Genomic DNA, 22,309 nt, shown 5'->3' with positions numbered 1-22,309 from the left:
CATTCTTCCTAGTTAGATGTTTTCCGTGATGAATGAAGATTCTCACATTATCAATCCAGATAACTATTATAGTATTGCTTGATACTGAAAAGGGTACTTTCTTGCATGAAAGTCAATTCAGCTCTTTATAATTTATACCGTTTCCACATAGTTATACATAATAAATAAATAAGTCAGTAATTGTCTTCTATTTAACAGCTGAAAAATGTAAAGGTTAGTGGTTCCGATGTTCACTGTATTCCTGACCATCATGAACTAAAATTCTTATTACAAAAAGGTACACAAAAATCAGGTATACTTATAATAAATATAGCATCCTAGGTGAGTAATATCCTGAAGTGTACGCGTTCGTTACGACCCCCGCATTAGGTTGTACCCTTGGAATGTCATTCAGTAAGCGGCTGAATAAACCTCACGGTCGGCGAATGAACCGCGGGGTACGTCACCAGAAGGGGGCTGTCCCAGCTCCAGCCTCAGCCAATGGCGGTTTACCTGCGAGGTAAATTATCCAATCCACGGACGAGACGCTGGAAAAGGGGGGCGGGACCACGGTCGCGGACGTTGTCGTGAACTTTGCCGGTGTTGGATCTACCCCTGGACCCCAAACCGTCAGCGTGAGTAGCTAAACCGTGCAATTTCACGAGGACTTAGTAAGATGGGGTAGCTGATAGTGTCACGTTGGCACCCGTCTCATTTTTAGCGACAGAGGGTTTCATATTTAGATAAATATATCTCGTGGTCGGCTCCACATGGCTACCGAGCCAGCTAGCTAACCCAGCTAGCCTGCGTTAGCCTCCATAGGTTAAATGCGGCTTGCGGTTAGTTTTGCGAGGCTGCTGGCTTATGTCCAAATGTGGCCACTGTTGCGAACCGCAAGTTGCACTTCCATATATCTTGTGGTTACTGGGATGCGCTGTGATCTATTATATGTGCCGAGAGTGTGATTAAACCGGGCCTGAGCTACAACCGACCTGCTGTTCTGTTACTGCCAGTACAGTAGGACCAGAGCACACTCACTGGAGCTAAATTCATGAATCCATTAAACCTACTGATTGACTGTCTCCTCCCCCCCCCCCTCTCTCCTAGTCTGTTACAGGCTCAGAGTATGGGCAGTGTGTTGGCTGCCGCCTCCCCCAGCCCGGCCCCAGCTGCGGCTGGAGGTGGCCAAGGGATCCCAGGGTTGGTATCGGTCCCTCCTGGGTTCACCATGCCCTCGGTGTCTTCCGTCCCTGCAACATCTGGATCTGGCCAGCAGACAGGTGATGCAGACACCCCGCTCCCAAACCCCGGCACATACGAGGAATGCCACCGCAAATGTAAAGGTTAGAGAAATCAGCTTCTTTTCTTTCTTTTTTTTAACTCTTGAGATGTGCATCAAGTAGATTATTACTGACGGATTTCCTCATATTTGTTCAAGTGTTAACTAATAAATATGGTGTAATAAAACAAGTATCATTGTTATGGGTTTCAATAATTGTCTGAACTAAGGTCACTTACAGTCCCGTTTCTGTTTTAGAGGTGTTCCCTCTGCAGATGGAAGGGGTGCGGTTAGTGGTTAACAAGGGCCTGAGTAACTACTTCCAGGTCAGCCACACTCTTACCCTCAGCACCGTGGGAGATTCCGGTTATCGATTTGGTTCCACCTATGTAGGCAGTAAACAGATCGGACCAACAGAGGTAATAATCATTTTCCTATGGCTTTAACAAACGAAACAAAATATTGTCTATATTTGTGGTGGCTTCTGTGCGTGGATAATCACTTAATTCCTTCTCGTGCTAAATGTTGCCTGTGTTTGTGTGTTCATTCATCCTTAAAACCATCCTTCTCTCAAGCCTTGTTATTAATTGTTGAGAAAAATTAAATGGCTTTCCTTATACTGTATTATTCTTTGGATTATCAAACTGCTACAGAGAAAGGGATAGAAGGGAGTTTGTGTGCAAGTGTGTTTTTCCCACGGCACAGCTGTTAAAGTACAGCGTATTTATATGGCAAATGTATGTGGACACTAACTGGAGGAACCCACATTCGTAGGAGTAAGAAGAATACCGTAGTTATAATATAAATTAATCCAACTAGATGATTTTTACCAACATGTTTTGTCAGGGTTCAGAACTGTGAAACTTTGCTTCTCAAGAAGTACGCAAGTAATTGCGAGACAGCCCCACAACATTGAGATTGATAGTCAGGAAGCTATACAGAACAAAGGCTCTTGTCCACATCATCGCTACTCACCGCCTTTTTAATGCAGTGATCACATTACTTTAAAGCTGACCTATTTAAAGTGTTGTTTTGTTCCATGTAGTCATTCCCAGTCATGGTCGGAGATATGGACAACACTGGCAGTCTGAATGCTCAGGTCATCCACCAGCTCACATCTGCTTTGCGCTCCAAAATAGCCATCCAGGTATGTAAACTTGTAAAAGTAACAGCCTTTCAGATGTTTTTTTTTTGTTTTTTTTTGTCTAAGTATCTATTAAATTATGATTCCAGTTTTAGATATTGTTTTTTTTTTTTCTACTTCTTTTGTGCATTGTAGACTCAGCAGCAGAAGTTTATGAACTGGCAGTGTGACATGGAGTATCGTGGCGAAAACTTCACCTCTGCTGTGACGCTCGGAAATCCAGATGTACTTGTTGGATCTGGTATGATTATCTGATTATTTCAAGTGGTCGCGGAAGTTCCATTGTATATATTAGTAATTCCTAACAAGTGAAAAGATCATTAAAAGTGTTTGTTAATAGTGAGAATATGTAATACATTACAAATCAATCATATTAATAACTTTTTTTCTGCTATGAATGTACAGTATTCTACTCATTGTGAATGTATGCTACATAGCAACTAAAATGCTAAAATTGATGTTTAATGCTATAAAAACTGAGGCGATTAGATAAAAAGAAACAAAGGAATAAACTGAAAATATTACTCCAACAAACATAAATCTGAGTTCCGATAAAAAAAAAAAAAAATAGCATGGCAGGCATTATAGATTCATCCCTGCATCCAGACATTTTCTAGACATTACCAAAATTCGCAGGAAGAGGGCACCTGTAGTACATAAACAGGCACTGTTCCAGACAGATTCATTAAAAACTTGCTAATACAGCCTTGTATGCCCAAAGGACCAAGTAGGGAAAATGAAACCATCTCTCATTTCTTAAACACGCACTTCAACCCACAACTCAATCCTATGTTCTGTATTCGCAGGGATTAATAACAGACACTAGGTATATACATTTAAATATTATAACTAATACTGTGTTAAATGATGATAATTCTAACACGTGTTATTACAGCAACTGGTGTATTCAGCTTTGTTAAATGTACACGTCTGGAAAACTTATGAACTTTGCACTGTTATCGCACCTATTAACTACAAATCATCTGTCTATATGACAGGAAATTAATACAATGTTAACGAGGCATCACCAGCAGGTACCATACACTGTGGTCTTTAAGGGTGCAACTAACGATTATTGACAGATTATTGATTAATCCTGATTAATGGAGTGATGGTTCGGTCTTTAAAATGTCGGAAAATTACCGAACATGTTGACCAGTGTTTCCCAAAGCCCAGGGTACATTTTAAAATGCCTTGTTTTGTCCCGACCAACATTCCACAATCAAACAATCTTCAGTTGACCATCACGGAAGACGAAAGGAACAAGAATATCTTTGCATTTTAAAGAATCAGTGACTTGAGAAATGATTAATCAGACAATTAAGCAGAATAATCAAGAGTGAAAGTAGGCTTTGGTTGAAGCCTAAGATACAGTGAACTATGCATTACTAGCGTTTTATCCAGAAGGCTGAACTGAAGTATTGTGTTATAGATAAGTTGCTCTTTGGTCTACATAGAAACCCCTGAAAATAGTGTCTGATTGATCCTGTAAAACCTCAATACAAACAGATGAACAGTCACTGGTAAACAAGGTAGGCACTGCAAAAGAGCCGGCTATCGTTTGAAATTGATTGATTTCAAAGTTGGGCAGTTGACAGTATTGTGAATTTACACTGACATTGCCAATACCAACATTCAGTAGAGTATTTTGCTGTTTTCAGTACTGGGTACTACTTCTACATCTTTGTTTGTATCAAGGAAATATTATGGTTTAATACCTCCTGGTAATTGGTATGCACTATATTTGACATCAACAAGAAGGAAGGCTAAAACCTGGTGAAATACCACGGGCTGAAGGAGCAATGACATACGTTAAGAAGAAACATGCAATAAGACCTGTGAGGAACGATGTCCATAATTGAAATATGGATGAAAAGACTGTATATGTAATGAAAGCTCTTTTACCACTTTTCCTTTAGGCATTATGGTGGCCCACTATCTCCAGTCTATCACTCCAGGACTGGCTCTGGGCGGAGAGCTGGTATATCACAGGAGACCAGGGGAAGAAGGCACTGTTACCTCCCTCTTGGGAAGGTACACAGGTAACGTCCGTGAGCTTTATGAGCTGCGTACTGCAAAACTACTCGCTGCTCAAATTCATAGATTTTACGATCTGGCTTTGTAAAGTTTTTTTTAAATTTGATATAAGGCTATCAAGTCCCAAATATTTCAGTCATTACTAGATCTTTGCATTCAAACTCCTGTATTGTGATGAGGATTTAGAAGCAGTGCCTTATTCCATCTCAATGCTTTATGTGATTATTGTGATCGATGCTTAAGTACCTTTTTCTTCTTAGGTGACAACTATGTTGCTACGTTGACTTTGGGAGGAGCAGGAGCTCATGCTACATACTATCACAAAGCCAATGACCAGGTACCTACGATCAGTAAAAGTGTGTGTGAATGTATTTCTGTGTACTACTCAAATAAATAATTGTTTTTAATCCAATTTCTGCATATTTGCTTACAGAACGGGCTCACTTTTTTTTCCCCCCAAGTTTTTTTTTAAACGAAAGCTTGCATGGCCATATATATAGAGAATTTTTGTTGTGGTTGCTGTGACTGTTCCTCAAGTCTGTACTGAACATCAACTGGTCCATTCCTAAAGCGGTTACAGTGTATAAGATGCGTGCCAAAATCCAACGTCCAGCCAAAGCTAATCATGAGGTTTTAGCAGTCTTGAGTTCAGTGAATGAAGTGGAAACTTCCAAAATTAAACTCTTTGTAGGAAACATTCCTTCTCTTTACAATCAGTCTACTGCGTGGTCACTGTCCACACAATGTCTAAGAGAAAATGTATATGAGAAAGGATAACTTGGTGAGATATCCACCTTGTGTGTGTAACTTAAGTAAAAATCTGGAAATTTTTTGCTGCACCAAACAAGGCTGCTGATTTGTGCCCTGTTTCTTGCACTGGAATCTCTAGGAATAGAGCTCTTTATATCTTGACACTGACACTAAACTGCTCAATGCGTGTATGGGAACCTGAGTGTTCTATTAACAGACTTGTCAAACCTGTTCTTGAACTTTTGTCTTTTACAGTTGCAGATAGGAGTTGAATTTGAAGCCAGCACAAGGATGCAAGAAACATCAACATCCTTTGGTTACCAGTTGGACCTCCCGAAAGCTAACTTACTTTTCAAAGGTAAATACAGTATGAATACATGCATAGCCACATAAGTGATTATCAATGAGAATTACAAAATATATATATAGATCTCTTTCTTAAAAATAATTCTGCTTTTTTACGTTTCCTCTCCGCAGGAACGGTTGACAGTAATTGGGTGGTTGGGGCAACCCTTGAGAAGAAACTTCTGCCGTTGCCTCTCACGCTAGCCCTCGGGGCTTTCCTCAACCACCGCAAGAACAAGTTCCAGTGTGGCTTTGGCGTCACCATCGGCTAGAGGTGCGGGCGCTGCTTGGAATCAGCTCGCAGGCCACAGCTTGGACCGGCACAGAGACACACAGGAAGCTGGACTAAGTTTTAGAAATTTAATTCAGAGACTCTCTTACAACTGTGATTTCTGGGGCAGACAGAGAGACAAAGAAAACTACCAAGGAGCCAGGACTGGCCAAGCCATGCCTACATACTGTAGCACAAATGTCTTTCCTTTATGGTGTCTTGGATATACCCAGAGAGCTAGAGAGATGTATATCAGAGGGCATCAAGTGATGCATGAGAACTTGTGATGTGAAAATCAAAGTGGTAAGACATAATATATGGTGGTCTTGTATGGATTGAAATAAATGTGATTACTTTTTGTACAACTGCACGTTGTAATTGTTCATAGAAAAAAACTGGGCACAGGGTGTGGAGACCGATCAAAATAGAATGTAAACCATGCAACACTACTACATGACGGTCTTTGTTGAGGCTGTCGGAGAGAAGCTGATTCAATTGTAATGATTCTTTTGCACGCAGCACACAACAGAAATTCAGGATAGCACAAGCCTCAAACATTACAAAATTAAAGCTAAAATACTGTTGTTATTATAATTGAATTATAACTAAATGTTTGATTGGATTAAGTATTATGTGAGAGGAGTCACATATGGATGAACCAACATGAAATGCAGTACTTTTCAGCAAAAACTAAATATTTTTTTTATATCTCTGGGGGTCTTAACTACGCATCCATCTCTAATAACCTCGCCAAAGTGACAGGACATAACTGGGATTTATAGGACTGATTGAGTGAGGATCGTGTACCTTTACTTTATTAAAATTCACATTTCCCTGGAGTAAATTGGGTTGTTTTAAACACTTAAAAACTACCAAACTACAAACAATACTTGCAAAGGACCAACTGTCATGGGATGGCTTTGTACTTTCTGCATAATTCACTGTAACACACACAATAGAAATGTCCTTAAGGACTGGGATAAATGAATTAGTAGGATAGTTTTGGATGGTTGCTAACAATCAGTCTGCTCATCTTTGCCATACGAGTTCAGAAAATATTGTGGAGGCCATTCTCACGTTTGCCCTTACCCGTGTACGTTATCAAGATTAAACTGCGAAAGATCATCCGAGTACTAACAAAAATACTGCTGTCGTGTTAATTCTTGCGTTGTGCCTCAACAATGACCTCTTTATACCCCGTTGTTCTTTACCCGTTTCACATTTCTCCTTTTATTGGTTGCAGAGGAGAGACGTCAACGGGAGGAGATATACATCAAAGTATAAGGTTATTGTGGCACAGGGTGTGGAGACCGGTTATTGTGGTTCCAGCTATCAGATAGCAAAAACAACAACGCATCGTCTCATTGTGATGCGATTCCTTTAAAAAGTTCCAATTGTGACCTGCGAGCCTCATGAACCCCAAAAAACACTACCCCGAGAAGGAAGGAATAAATAAAATCATACACTGAGGAGTGTCCACATTCCTCATGATGGTTTGAAAAAGGCCGTGACACCTAGTTAGCCGTGTCGTCCTTGCATGTTTCTTATCACAATCTCTCTCTGGGCACACGAGTGATCAGTATTGCCACGGTCAGAATTACCCATCTCCACCAGTGTTGCAACAACCTCAATGTAGTAAATAACCATTAAACCCTTTGCTAAGGTACCTAAGCTTTGTGTTTGTAACTGCACTTCACTGTGTGATTAGGAAGCCTGTTGGGCTTTGTTGGAGGAAATTTGCCCCTTTAGTGGGTAGGATTTAAGGGGGACTGTTAATTGTGTACTCTAAATTTATGTATGATACACAATTTGCCTATATGTAGGTGAAAGCAAATTTGTTTCCTATGGCAATTTATACTCATCTACTATTAAACCATAAAAATAAATATAAAAAAAAAACATCAGTCCTGCGTACCGTGTTCCCAAACAGGCTACCGGCATTCTTGCATGTAATGTAAACACTAATCTTAATAGACCTTCAGTCGTATAATAATATTTATAGGGATGTTGTGGCCTCTTGTATATGGTGCCTAATGACAAAAATGTGATGGGGTATTTCAGATTCATCCCCTCAAAGATAGTCACTTGTGTAACTGAGTTGGAAGGTGTTTTTTTTTAAATAACTATTTAATGTGTACGAGTTGGCAGGGTCAAAATGTTTAAACATGTATTAAATGTACTTGTTTGTTAGTATCCCCATATTGTCGATACAAAAACAGATGTTGATGCAAACTGTTTTTTTTAATACATTTTTTTGCTTTGAAGACTGACAGAGAGAATACAATGTTGCATTCAATAATTTTCAAGAATAATTATGATTCAGCAAAAATATGATCTCATCACCAAAAGCAAACCCCTGTAGTAGATACATATCTTTAAGTTTTACATATAGATGACTCAACAAGGGTGAACTTGAAATTTACACAGTCATACAGTAAACGTATGTATCCCTGATTATTGACTATTCAGTTCCCGCTGCAGCTTTCGCTTTAAAACTATATTTGGCAAAACAACAACTACAACAAAAATATTTGAAAGGAATTTGGTAAATTTGCTGGCGCTGTCCACGTGAAGAGGTGAGATGTGGATCAAGGTATCAAAAGCATCAGTACCAGCAGGAGGGCGAGGATGGGAGAGGCCACCATACCAGGAGATAAGCCAAAAATGCTGCAGCAAAAAAAAAAAAAGAAAAAAAAAAAGGACGTAGATTATATGAAATGACGTACATTATATGAAATTGTACCTCACGGGGTTGTGGAAAAAAGGTCCTATATTATACTTTGTACCAGGCTATGAGGCCTGTTGTGGTTTATAGAGGGGGAATTAGTTTGCATTGTCAGCCAGCTTCTACCACTAATACAATACTGTGCCTTGTAACCTTACAGGTCAAAGCTTCGGTTTTCTGACTACATGATTTTACCTATTTTCACAGCACATTGGTGTTCTCCACTGTATTTTAATTCATATTTCTTCATTGCAGTATCCTTTACATTGCGTATTTAATTTAATTTGTTGCTATCTATTAGCATCAACAGCTTAAAAATGGTGCTTTTTGAGTGAACCATTTTTACAACTAGCAACATAGACAACTTCTTGCAAGTTTAAAATATGTGAACAAAAATTTGAATACCTGTTGCAATCTGTTGTTCTGGGAGGTGGAAAGGTGGTAGTTAAGCTCCTGTAAATGTAAAAAAAAAAATGATTCAACAGGCACGTCAACATGTATTTTAAGGTTTAGTTGTAAAATGAAAAGTTGTTTCAGTAATAAAACTTAGCTTAATTTGACAAAACATTGTCGTACCGTGATGTGCATGGGCCCTTTGCCTGATCTTTGGGAGGATGTGTAATATTCATTGGTCCCAATTTAGGGCATGGCAGACTAGTACCATTTATCAGAGGAGTGAGATCTGTCAAAAGAAGAAGGTTTTAGTAATGTTACGCCACAAAATCTTCCTTTTGGTGGAAAGAGATTTCAATATTTCAAGCATTTTGTTGTAAAATTTCAATTGCGGTTATGCATTTAAGTTTAACAGTGAAAACACCAAGCCTGCCTTGGAAGCTGAAGACGAAAATGGCACTCCCTCCCTTGAGTAACTCTCTGGATTGAATTTCTTTCAAAGATGCAAAATGGAATCTGCCTAACAGAGGTCCACCGAAGCTTGTCTCATTATTCTCATCAACAATTTGAGTTCCAATCTTTCGAGGATCGTCCCAATAAAAGGTCCCTGTTAGAAGAAAGCACATACAGTATGAAAATAAAAGTAAATAGCAAATGGAATTAGTGATTATTTTAAGAATTTCTGTAATTTCTGTACTCTTGTAAAACTTACCGCTGGCGCTCATTGCATTTGGGTCAGAGGTGATACTCCTTTGCTTTGACATCTGCAGTTGGATGTTGGGATTCTGATCCAGCATTTGGAAAGTCACCTGCCTTTGTGGGCATGGCCACTCCAGCTGGTCATCATTGTCACCAGATACGAGTTGCACAAAGAGCCCAAAATATGTCTGGTAAAGCACTGTAGCTACCCGGTAAGCATACCCCCCGCGGAGTACTGCCTCGGGCTGTACATAAAGGTTCCATTTCTACTTGTGTTTAAAACTTTCTCGAAATCATTAATCTGCATGGTTACATGTGGACACTCGATCTCAGACAGATTGATGTCATCGATTGAAAAGCCGCCTGCCGAGCTTCCTGCTCCTTTACGAACCTCAAACACCACCTGGAACTGCTTAGTGGCGTTCAAAGAAACATGCTGGAGCTTCCAGTGAGATGTTGGTGCACCTGGAGGGAGGATTATTGGATGACTACGTTGTACTACTTGAACATTACTAGGTGCACTATCCAGTATAACTTAAATGCATTTTGAGACAAAGTGAAAACGTCAAATATTTACAGTTTGTTGGTCCTAAACACCATTTAGAGTAGATGACACCAGATAATCATGCAGTCTGACATTACCAATGATCTGTCCCATGAGGCGGAGGTTTCCTGTGGTGTCCTCTTCATCTGTAAACTCTCTGATCCAGATGTTAAGTACGTCCGACTCATTACCACCGTGGTAATAGTAGAACTGGAGACACTGGACATGACACTCCCTTTTGGGACTCATCTTCTGGGTCTCCAGCAGGGCCGAGTCTCCCTCTTCACCTGATGCGGTGCTAGCATGCATGAAGTAACCTGCATCTTGACCTAAAAGGTTGTTGTACAAAACATGTTATAGCGGACCGTTACATGTCACACAATATAAGTTGCACATACAACTTGCGATAAACAAATGCAGAATTTGAATTTGGATATTTTGAAATCTTACCATGATAACTCCCTCCACGGGTAGACTGGTGTGGTCAGACCTAGGACCACCACGGGCCTTCTTTAGCATTTCCCAACTGTTGTTACTCTGTGAACAGCTCTTCATGTGACACATGGACCCGTTAGAAAAGCCACAGTGCATCTTAAAGGCAATGGACGAGTCTGTAGAGGTAAATAAAAAACACAGGATTTAGGCATATTAATTTGGGGAAATAAAATCTAAATGTGAAAGCTTCTCAATTCTTTTACGTTTTTGAAGATAAGTCTTCAAATGTAGGTGTTTTTATAGCTGCAATGCAAGCAGATATATGTTTGGATATTTGAGGAGAGGTTGCCGTTTTAATCTGTTTGGCTACTAGCAGTCAGTGTTGGCTGAGGTTAACCATGATCTTTCCCTGAGCTTAACAAAGCAGTTTACTTACTAGGTTTGCTGTATGATCAGAAAACCTTTACTGCACCACTGGATATTTTGGAGGCCAATGAAATACAGTATTTAGACCCTGCGACTTCTGGTTGAAACACCAGTTAAGTTTCTGAGTACCAAAAAAGGTGCCTTGGTTATATCTAAAAACTAAGTAAAAATTGGTAAAAAAAAAAAAATAAAAAAATCTGACCGTGACAATGAAAACCTTTTTTTTTTTTTTTTTTTTTTTTTTTTTGGATAATGGCACACTGTGTTCACATTCATATTAGTAAGTGAAACAATCCCAAAACACTAAATTTAAAAGTTGGTGTTAATTCCCTTAAATCTCCAAGCACTTACTGCATTTGTAGAGGAGGTTCAGCTCCAGAACATCACGAGGGCTCACTTCCATTCTTTGACCAATCACATCCTGGAATTTTGGGTCGTTGGTAATAATTGTAGATCTATTGCCATTGGCGAATGCATTTTTGTCATAGTGCATTACTGACCAATAGTCGTATGGGACTCCCTGGGTGATGCTGTTCTCATTGCTTACTTTTCTAAAATTCTTTTCAAAACCTAGATAACACATAGTATGCAAGCCAATCATTAATAACAGTGCAAGTAATACTGCAACACTGCAATGAACATTTTTATATCCTTATGATTGGTAAAAGCATAATTTCCAAATCACTGACAGTGTTTACATATTTTGATGACTTGCTAGGTTAATTTGTAAATATATTGGATATTCCTGCTTTTAATTTAACATTTAGAGTGGTTGATACATTTATGAACACATTACACCTCGAGATAACATATTCAAGATAAATATCTCAATGTAAAGAACAAGAACATAACAATTAAATCATTAACCTTGTCTAATGTTTTCAAATGCTATCGTCACATGATCATCTCTGTCAAATCTGGACTGTTCATGGTAGAAGCCAAGAGCGTGGAGAAACTCATGTTCAACAGTGGAAATTGTATCACAGTATCGCCCGATGGAGAGGACCTGTCCATTGGCTATTGACCGCCCAACATATGAAAAACATCTAAAATGGAAAAGGCAACAATCAATACTAGTCACATTTGTACATTTTACATGACCAAAGGCCTCATTAATCAAAACATGTGTAAAACCATAAAATGCCTGTAAATGGTTATAAAAATAACAATTGCAATTTTCACACTTAAATCTGCTTTTGTGCAACAATTTGGCCAAAACCCAAAGGAGAGTTTAGTTTGCCATTAACCACTTTATTCCCATACTTTTTAGGGTATTTTAAATATATCACTAAAATGGCTTAGGATTCATTTTATGATAGTTGTCAAACAGATAAGTTAGAAAGCTGTATTTATAATGATCCTTAATTAGAACTACGTAGGGAATTATGCTTACAAAAATTCAGAAAATAAAACGACAATACATACCCGTCTAACTTCTGGACAGAAATGTAATATCTCTCCTGGTCTCTTAGTTTGAAGTCAATGCATGACTTCAGCCTGAACTGGTCAAAGGCTCTCAGGATGACTCCCTTGGCATTCATCTCTTCCATTATTCAGGAGGATTGTGTTATGGAGAGAAGCAAAGAAATGTTTAAAGTTTAAAGCAATTGACAGATGTGGTATTCTTACTTGTGCATGCTACTCTGAGGCACAGTTATCCCCTGTCACAGATGCTGGGATGCAGGGATCGGGTGTATTGCAAAACTGAATTATGTCAGTCAAGTAGCTGTGTTCACTTGATGTGCTGCGGCTGGATGTGGCCCCTGTGTGGCAACAGCTTACAGTTTATTGATATTTATTGAACTGAATTTCCTTGTTTACAATCATGTAACATGTATAATCTTTTCAAAGCAATGCAACCTCTTGAAGAACAGGTCACAAAGGTGTGCACCCGTCCAAAAAGACCCCACAAATTCTGAGTTATTATATTAGAAAAATATTTACCGAGGTCATTTTTCAAGACATATGGGACTGGGGATGTCCACAGTCCGCTCTCCCCAACAATGGCACTCCTCTGCGTGTCTGGAGGCTAAGATCAAAAGGACAGATGACAACAAATCATACATACATACAGACATACATACGTGTTTCAATACACTGTTTAGATTTTAATAATAAACCTACAAAAATAGTAAACTCACCTCCAGAATATCATCCTGTAAGAAATCTAGGATAAAGCCAAAAAAGTAGTGTTTTTAAAAAAAGAAATCAATAACTAATAGTTATTGAATAGGTTCAATGTAAAATGTGAAGTTGTCAAAACAATCTCAACATAAAGTCCATGAAATAATATAAAGAGGTTTAATTTTACCCTTGTTTGCTTCTGAAATGTCCTTGTCTTCACTGATATCTACAAAAACAGATGAGATGCTTCTATAACAATGCATTTTTAAAAATGATTAAGTTCAATTCATTTAATTAAATAAAATGAGTACCAAATAATACAACTTACCCACTGTCTCTGGTTCATTCTGCAAAAAATGAAAAAAAATAAAAATAAAAAAAAATAAAAAAAATGGAACAATATTTGAAAATAAAAATATTTCATAACATCAACATACAGTATATAAGATTTAAGAAATTCCACTATATCTGTTTACTGGTAATTAAGTACACCTACGACTGCTGCAAAAGTTTGCAAGTAAAACTCAAATTTGAAATTTTTAAGTCAAATGTTTTAAGTCTTTGCTCATAATTGTGCATTTTTTCCAAATGTGTCTTAACAGTGGAAAGTCCATTCAAATTACAAATTAAACAATTATTTTAAGCCGTATTGGGATAAAGTGACCTTCATTTTCTTTTCTTGTTTTTTGTAATACTTAAAAAACTATGGTAATTCATGAAATATGTAATAATTTGACAAATACTTACAGAGAATACTGATGCAACAGCCAAGTTCACCAGAAAAAAAATGTAGCCTTTCATCTTGATGGTGCTTCTTGGATCAAACATAAATTAAAATTCAATGAAGAACCATGAAAAGAAACTCAAATTACAGAAAAAAATGCAATCAAGGAGACATTTAGTTTTTCAGTCAACAAATTTTGAAAAGACAAGTCTAATATGTTGGTAGAGAGTGTCTCCTGCTGTGTTTACCTTGTGCCACTGATTGTGTTCCTCTGATCTCAGATGCAATGTTTTGGCTGCGACGCATCAGGTTTAAGTGTCTAATAAAATGCAACAAAACAGGTTTTAAATATTTCCAAGGATTAGTCAGGGCCATTGTTGGAAGTTATGACAAATATGTGAACAATTGCTGTTGTGGTTGAAGTGTTCAGATGAAAATGCTGACTCTTCATTGTCACGCACATTGTCAGTTCCTTTTGTCAAACTTCAGTGGTACTAACACAAAGGATCTTGCATAATTCCATTCCGGTCAGATAATAGCCAGTTTACCACAAACCATGTGGCTAAGATTTTGTATTAATTGATGAAACTTATTGAGGATATCAGAAAGAAAGCTGTTCATTTTACTAAAAGCCTGAGCCGCATTCACACCAACTTAAACCACGGAAAAACCAGGGCCCTTTCATTCATTTTGATAAAAAAAAATTGCAACAGAGCCAATATAGTGTGTTGCGACACAACAATACAAGTTCATCTGGCAAAAACGTACACCAGCTTCAACTTCAGCTGCAGCACAACTCGATGCTGCTTTAGGTCAAAGTCCATACATTTACAATCCGAGAGAGATTTTACAGAGTTGACCTGTATGGGCGATATGCCAGTAAGAAGCATTTCCTCTCCAAAAAGAACAATAGAGTGAAACTAGTTTGCCAGTGAACATACAGGCAAAACCAGTCCTTTTGAAATAATTTACTCTGAACAGATGAATCAATGATAGAGCTGCTCGGCCACAGTAACAGTAGACATTTGGCGCAGACCAACTGTGGAGCACGGTGATGGAAATGTGGTTTTCCTGCCATAACTCAGGCTCAACACACGCCATCGAACTTTGGAAATCTGATGGGAAACATACCGTTAACTATTATCTATGTGACGAGGGCCGTTGCTTGTGCTGCACATCTAACAACAAACTTACAACATCTGATGACAAAAACTAACCATTGATTGTAGATATGTGGATCTACAAGCCACAGATGCTGCAGTGCTGTCAAATAACTACGAATATCTGAGGCAGACTTCTGCTATTTTTGGACTATTGCCATTAAAACATTTATCTAAATATGGACACTACCATACAAATAAAAAACACCAAACATTATTAAAACTGAGCTCCTAGTGAATCTACAGTAGTTCAAGTGCTGTGAAAAAAAACCACATAGGTGCTGCATGTAAGTGTTACATTGGTAGGGAAAGCCCTGTGCATATTAGATATTGACAAAAAAAATAAAAAATAAAAAATAAAAAATCCAGTATGAGGCATCCTTATCAAAGATTTGTATCTGATAACAGTCAGGTACATCCTGAGTTCATAAAATTGTATTTGGTCCTTGTTTACTTCCTCATTTTTCTTGCAGAAACTTAGCTCTCTTTAAATAAATCAATATGTTTTAGTTTCGATTTATCTGTAATCCAAGCGGAGAGTCTGGTTCTAAATCCACGGAGCGGTTCCTCTCCTCCTCCACAGGCGGCGTGCGGCAGCACTCGGCTTGTTACGTGTTTCTCTGTCCCTCTTCTTTTTCCACTTTGACCCCGAATCGAAATTTCGGCTGGCGCTTACCGCCCTCTACAGGGCATCGCAAAAACTGCAATATCAACCCCACAGCTGAATTTGACAGTTTTCCGTTAAACTTAATGGGTTTATATCCAGATACATGAATAGGATACATATCTGCATCTTACCAGAATGTAATTTGAGGCCCTTTGTTATAAGGTTGAAGCTGAACAGGGAGTGCTCCTTTCAAGAAGATATTGATCCCAAACACACACGTGAATATATTGAGAAATGTCTTTAAACAAGAAAGAGGCCAGATTTGAATCACATTGAAATGTTGTTGTGGGTAAATTTACAATGGGCGTAGCATAAAATAAAACCCTCAAACATATTGCAAATGGAGGAATTTTGCATGAGGATGGGTCCAAAATGTTTGCAAGTCAATGTTAAAGAGAGGTGGACAATTATGCAAAAAAAACACCTTATTTGTTCTAAAAGTAGCAATGCCAGTTTCTGAAGCCAAGGGTATACTTACTTTTTCCACAGAAGAATGTTATTTCTATTTATAATTGAATAATTGTCCTTGTGTTGCTGAAGTATAACGCGTACAATTGTAGGCCCTCTTTAAAAATGTTTGCTTATCCAAATAGGTAAAAAAAAAAAAAAGCCTAGCAATCGTCAAAGATAAAGCAGCTATCCTCCAGTGTTGTTCAAGGCCAAGGTGTTTTCAGTGTGAATCCGTAAGAGCTGATACTGTTGAATACTCATACTCAAGCACTGTGCAGCATGTTTTATTGGTTGGCCATGTCCATCTTCTTAGTTTAGCATGTTTGGCAATATCATTCAATATTTAGCAATGAACATAAATTACACCTGGGGCTTGTGTGATTGTCATCTTGCAAGTATTTGGTCACCACAGCATTGGACCAATTGAAATTTTGACCTAATGATGGTGCTTAGAAGAAAAGTCGGGGATCACCAAACATGTTACAACTCATTCTGAGGGAAATCTATTTTTAATGGCAACTGTTTGGGACATTTCACTCAAAATAACAAAACATTCCAGATGATGGAACTCAGGGGACACACAAAAGATGAAAAAACGTATTATTAGCAGGTCATTTAATCTGTTTCTCTGACTCCATATAACAACAGGGATCACATTAAACATTTAGCTGAATGAGGGATTAAGATGGATGCGGGGGAATGAAAGAGGCTCCACCCTTCAGTGTGGATTTTAGCATGATTCATCCTTCATGTCCAACCTCAAGAATCACAAACTTCCCACATTAAAGCTGAATGTACAGAGTCAAGGACAAGATTATAAATTTGCATAGCAAAATTCATAATGTAAAAATAAAAAAAAGGTTTAGCTGAGAACTGAGTTTGTGTGACAAAATGTTTTAAACTTATCCTGCATCACATGGGTCTTCATCATAAATGTTTTGGTGGGTGGTTGTAAATTTGCTTGGTGGAAGTTTCGGACAAGGCATGGAGCTTTTATGCTGCAAACTGGAGCTATCTAGAGACAATGTGTATCAATGTATAAGTAAATATTAATAATACAAGAAAAACAGATATTCAACATAAAACTTAACCTTGGTATTAAACAAAATTAAGAGATTTGCTAAAAGTATACTTTTCCAGTACAGTATACAAAATTTACATAGTAATCAATGTGATGAGGACGTGACAAAATGTCGTACCTGTCATTGAAGAGAGGAAGATAGCAGTGCCCCCCTTTAGGAAGTCGTGGGTCCTGATTTGCTCCAGAGAGAGAAATGATTTCACCCCGTATGCTGGGTTCACATATAAAGATTCTCCATTCCTTAGGATTTGTCTTCCAACTATACGAGGGTTGTCAAAGGTAGCTGCAGAAAAACAGAAAGTATAACTAATGGTTGTATTAACAGATCAACACATGAATCCCAGGAGATATCTATTAGAAACACTCACTGGAGGATGGATCAGTGGTTAGAGTGATATGTTTAGACATCTGTTGTAGAGTATGTGGGTTCTTGTCCAACATGATGAAGGTCACCTGCCTCCAAGGGCAAGGCCATTCCAGTGTTGAATCAAAGTCACCTGACACTAAATGAAAATTAATTCCAAAAAAACTTTCTCTCAGAACAATTACCACCTGGTAAGCATAGCCCTCTGTAGAATACACCTGAGGGCTGAGCAAATAACTGTTGTAATCAGTGGTTGTTAAAAGCCTCTCGAAGTCCTTAATTTGCCAGACATGATGTGGACACTCCGACTCAGTCAGGTTGATGTCATCGATGGAAAAGCCTCCCGAAGAGACTCGATGTCCCTTACGCACCTCAAACACAAGCTGGAAAGGCTTGTCAGCATTCAGGGGAACATTGTGAAACAGCCATTCATAGGTTGGATGACCTGGAGGAGAAAAAAAAAATGCTTTTACAATGCTTTTTACTAATTAAATTACACATTTACATATATATGTTCACTTGATTATGACTTGTGCGGGATACTCTTTCCTCAAAATACTTACATTTTAAAACTCTGATATTAAACATTTCCCATGTAGCGACGCAGGTCAGCATGTTGATGTTAGCATTTACCTCAACGAACTACTTAACCTGAGTACGGCTCACAGAGACACCAGTATGGCAGTAAACTTTCCCTCTGAAAGAAACATTTCGTCAAATTCCTCACCAGTGATTTGATCCATGAGCCGGAGGTTTCCTGCAGAGTCCTTGTTGTCCTGGAACTCTCGGATCCAGATGTTGAGCTGATCCAATGGGTTTCCGCTGTGGTAAAAGTAGAACTGGAGACACTGAGCATGACACTCCCTCGCAGGGCTCATCCTCTTGGTCTCCAGCCAGGCTGAGTCCCCCTCCTGACCGGACGCTGTGCTAGCATGCATGAAGTAACCTTTGGAATTTTAACAATTTTAGTCAGTAAATATTATAACTCTTGTGATGTTTAATTTTATGCTAGGACAGATCTTTCGAAAAATTTGCTGGTGTATAATCAGGCTTTACCCCCCATTGGTGTTCAGGCTGGTGTGGTCAGTATCGGGCCCTCCAGGAACAACGTTTGTTCTCTTCCAACCTTTGGCCAAACCTTTTTTACAAATGCTCATCCCACAGATATCCACATCACAGAAGTCACAGTTCTCCATAAAAGAAATGGATGTGCCTGTGGTCACACACGGACAGATCACACATCATTATAACCCACAATTCAAGCATGTATTTATACAATATCAATGACCGGTACATCTCTTTCAGAGTCATGACAGAAGTCGCAACTTACTGCAATTATAAAGGCGATTCAACTCGCACACATCTGTGGGGCTCATTTCCATTCGCTGGCCAATCTTGTCTTGGTACTGAGGTAGCTTAGAGACAATTGTGTCTTCCGAGTTTTTAGAGAAGAATTTTTTACCATAGTGCATCAATGATAAGTAGTCGTACGGAGCATTGAATGTTGTACTTGATTTTGAGCTTAATTTCTCAAAATTTCCCTTGAATCCTGTTGAATGGATAAGCAAATATTCAGACATCTCATACATTGTAGCAGTATACTGCTTTTAAATGTATTTGTTAAGTTGTTTTATTTGTTATTGTAATCTAAAAACAAACATTAAACGTTACATAAAATTACACCTGTAGTGGCTACATTTAACGGTTTTACTGTTTTCATGACTTTGACGGACCGACACTTCATCATCAGGGGATGGATTTTTGTTGTTGTTGTTGTTGTTTTACTTTCCATTCTATTACAATATGAGAAACTGCTATAGGACGACATTGTTTACTGTTCGCTGAATAGGGTTTTGAATATGTGCATACATTAAATCTGGAAGGAAATCGGTTAGATTAGACTGGGGATGGTATTGTACCGTCTTTGATGTTTTTCCAGATAATAGTTACGTAGTCATCTCTGTCATGTCTTGATTGTTCATGATATAAGCCCAAAGCATGGAGGAACTCGTGCTCTACTACACCAAGATGATCACAATATTTACCAATGGAAACAACTTGGCCACTTTTGATAACCTTTGAAACATAAGAGTAACACCTGCAGAGAGAAGAAGAGAACAGAGGGCTAATACATCTGAGGGGTCAAGGGTCAGACTGCCACTGTAGAAGGTTAATCATGTTTAGTGAAGAAAAACAGAATTACCCAGGATTCTTTCTGACTGAAAGATAATATTCCTCAGACCGTCGGGGCTTAAAATCAATACATGACTTCGAACGGAAACGTTCAAAGGCCTGCAGAATGATTCCTTTAGCGTTCATATCTGTGCTCACAAGGAAAATACAAAGTCATTATCAGCATTTCCACTGTTTTCTTTTCTTATTTGTTCATGCCTTAGCAAGGTATACACTGTGGGGAAAGAGTCTATTGACCATCACTCACCCAAGTTGTCTTCTAATACATAAGGAACAGGATTGTCCCACAGGTGTTTGGTATTCATTATGGCATTCCTGGCAATTCTTGTTTTTGTGTTAACTTCCTTCAGTGAAGTAAATGCATCAAATTAATCAAGGCGAGGCAAGTTTATTTGTAGAGCACATTTCAACAACAAGGCAATTCAAAGTGCTTCACATAAAACCATTAAAAGCATCAAAACATCAGGCAAACGTAAACAGCATTTAAAAACAATTAAATTAAATCAAAACAAATTCAGAACTGTCCAGCAACGAAATTACAAGATGACAAATATTGCTTATTGCTCACTTTCATAATGTCGCCCTCAAATAAATCCAGGCCTGGAAGGTAAACAGACACACAGAATAATCACTATTGTTACTAAAGCTGCAAGAAAAAAGCATGACATTGCAGTATATAATTACTTAAAATGAACGGTTGTGAAGCAATTATGAACTCTCTTTAGCTGATTGCGGTCATTCACAGTGACATTGGAAGCAGGGAATACAGTTTCTCATTTATATACTGACATTGTTAACAACAACTAAAATCTCTATTGCTGACCTTTGTTTATTTCAGTTATGTCCAAGTCCTCATCATCAATCTCTGGAAATGAAAAGAAAACAGATTTTTTTTTTTTGTTCATATTCATACAGACATACATCCATGCATTTACAGAGGCTTCTACTGTATCTGTAAATTCTTCAGTTTTTATAATGAAAATATTTGTCATTAAAAAAAGAAAAAAATCTTCACCTATTAAGAGTGGTTCGAGGGACTAGAAAAGAATAGATCAACGTTTAGGTCATGACAGTGACAAATGAGTGAATTCAAAGACAAATATATGCAACTTTCTACAATGATCAAAAAATATAAATGTACTTACCATGGCGAGGTGAAGAATACACAGCAAAATAATGATGTATTTATATATGATTGTGAAAGAATGCCCTCAAAATTGAAAAAGAGGGATAAAAGTGGAAATAAAAAAAAATAAAAATACTATTTTAAATAAATACCATCATCAGCTGGGTATGAGCAGATCTTTCTGTGCTCCTCCAATACCTGTGTTCTCAAAAGACTCTTAAATTTTCTTCCTGGATTAGAACTATTGTCATTTTGTCAAGTGCTAAACTGTAAAAATAACAGCTGGACCAAATCCGTCTAAAACTATTAAAGGTCTTCGGCAAGTGAAGGTAAACACCTGTAGAGGATTTCAAACATGTCCTTCAACAAACAAAGACCTTACTACTTAAACATTATAACTAATTTACCCTCTAGGCCCACCAAGAATTTAGCATATTACTGTCTGACAAATACAACTCCTTCAGTGAACCAAGAAAAATGTAGAGCTGTGTTTGAAGATGAGAATGAATTGCAAATACAAAAGAAAAATTAAAACATCTGAATAAGTGACTTTCATTTTTATTGTCATCTATGTATGACTTCAGCTTTTTTTTTTAAACTGTTTCTTTTACTTTTATGGACTTTGTGATATTGCACACATTTCCTTTAAATATTTATTAGTTTATAAGCTATCTGAAAATACAATGTGTCTTAAACTGTAACTCCTGCCCCTTTTCATTTTCCATATCAAAAACAGGTAGATAAGTGTCTGATCGTGAAATTAATTTTGACATGCACTAGTCTAATGCAACATAGCTGTGTCCTGAGAATTCTCAGTACATACAGTAGCTGCCATCACATCCATACAACAATAATAAAGTGATACATGACTAAAAACCATGATGTGTATGATGGCGGTTGTGCTGTTTCCCACCTGTACAGAAGAAAAGACATGGTCTGGACTAATTTTGTAACACAGGCTTTTCTACATTCTTTGGAACCACCTCCTGTGACAAAGTTGACCTCTTTCGACATACTCATTTGCACTCTGTTTTTGTCTTAGTAACTGTCTGTTGGCATCTTGTAACTGATACAGTTGCTTTTGCCAGGCTTATCTGTCTGGATCAAAGTCACATGTTTTAAGTTCGGTAACATGTCAGGCTTCGGAGGTTCTGAATCATCGCGTCACATATTTAATTACAGACATTGACACTGACATTGAGTTTGCCTTGGACCAATGTCAGAAAGCTTGTTGTGACATGAAAACAATGGGGAACATGCTGTTTTGTTGTCATTTAAACACGATATGATGAATAGATGCTGATAAAAATAACCTTCACTGATGTTTGTTTAATTTCAGAGTAATTCATTCAGACACTCAGAAGCAGATTGTATGTTAACCCAGCTGGACTGA

At 38.0% G+C, this 22,309-nt stretch overlaps 1 protein-coding gene and 2 pseudogenes across 1 annotated transcript; 1 reads left to right on the top strand and 2 right to left on the bottom strand.

Moving 5' to 3' along the window:
• The first annotated feature begins 540 nt into the window (after positions 1-540).
• tomm40 (translocase of outer mitochondrial membrane 40 homolog (yeast)) lies at positions 541-6,172 on the top strand. Its single transcript, XM_069142342.1, has 9 exons — positions 541-614; positions 1,087-1,322; positions 1,517-1,677; positions 2,304-2,405; positions 2,538-2,643; positions 4,322-4,444; positions 4,700-4,776; positions 5,445-5,547; positions 5,667-6,172. The coding sequence occupies exons 2-9, from the start codon at positions 1,106-1,108 to the stop codon at positions 5,804-5,806; spliced, it is 1,029 nt and encodes a 342-aa protein (XP_068998443.1). The 5' UTR covers positions 541-614; positions 1,087-1,105; the 3' UTR covers positions 5,807-6,172.
• A 1,896-nt stretch (positions 6,173-8,068) lies between these two features.
• Positions 8,069-13,497, bottom strand: LOC138191482 (meprin A subunit beta-like; annotated as a pseudogene).
• Positions 13,498-17,054: 3,557 nt separating this feature from the next.
• On the bottom strand, positions 17,055-20,364 carry LOC138191473 (meprin A subunit beta-like; annotated as a pseudogene).
• Between the last annotated feature and the right edge of the window lie 1,945 nt (positions 20,365-22,309).

The sequence above is a fragment of the Embiotoca jacksoni genome, unplaced genomic scaffold, assembly GCF_022577435.1.
Source record: "Embiotoca jacksoni isolate LCO1_2020_lvr unplaced genomic scaffold, fEmbJac1.0.p SCAF_11, whole genome shotgun sequence".
Classification (NCBI taxonomy): Eukaryota; Metazoa; Chordata; class Actinopteri; family Embiotocidae; genus Embiotoca; species Embiotoca jacksoni.
This window is presented reverse-complemented; position numbering and strand designations above follow the sequence as displayed.

Bases quoted from the DNA above. Each gene is read 5' to 3' on its own strand.
- tomm40 (XM_069142342.1), top strand. From the start codon at position 1,106: ATGGGCAGTGTGTTGGCTGCCGCCTCCCCCAGCCCGGCCCCAGCTGCG. The intron at 1,323-1,516 runs GTTAGAGAAATC...TTTCTGTTTTAG, and splicing joins ATGCCACCGCAAATGTAAAG to AGGTGTTCCCTCTGCAGATG. The intron at 1,678-2,303 runs GTAATAATCATT...TGTTCCATGTAG, and splicing joins AACAGATCGGACCAACAGAG to TCATTCCCAGTCATGGTCGG.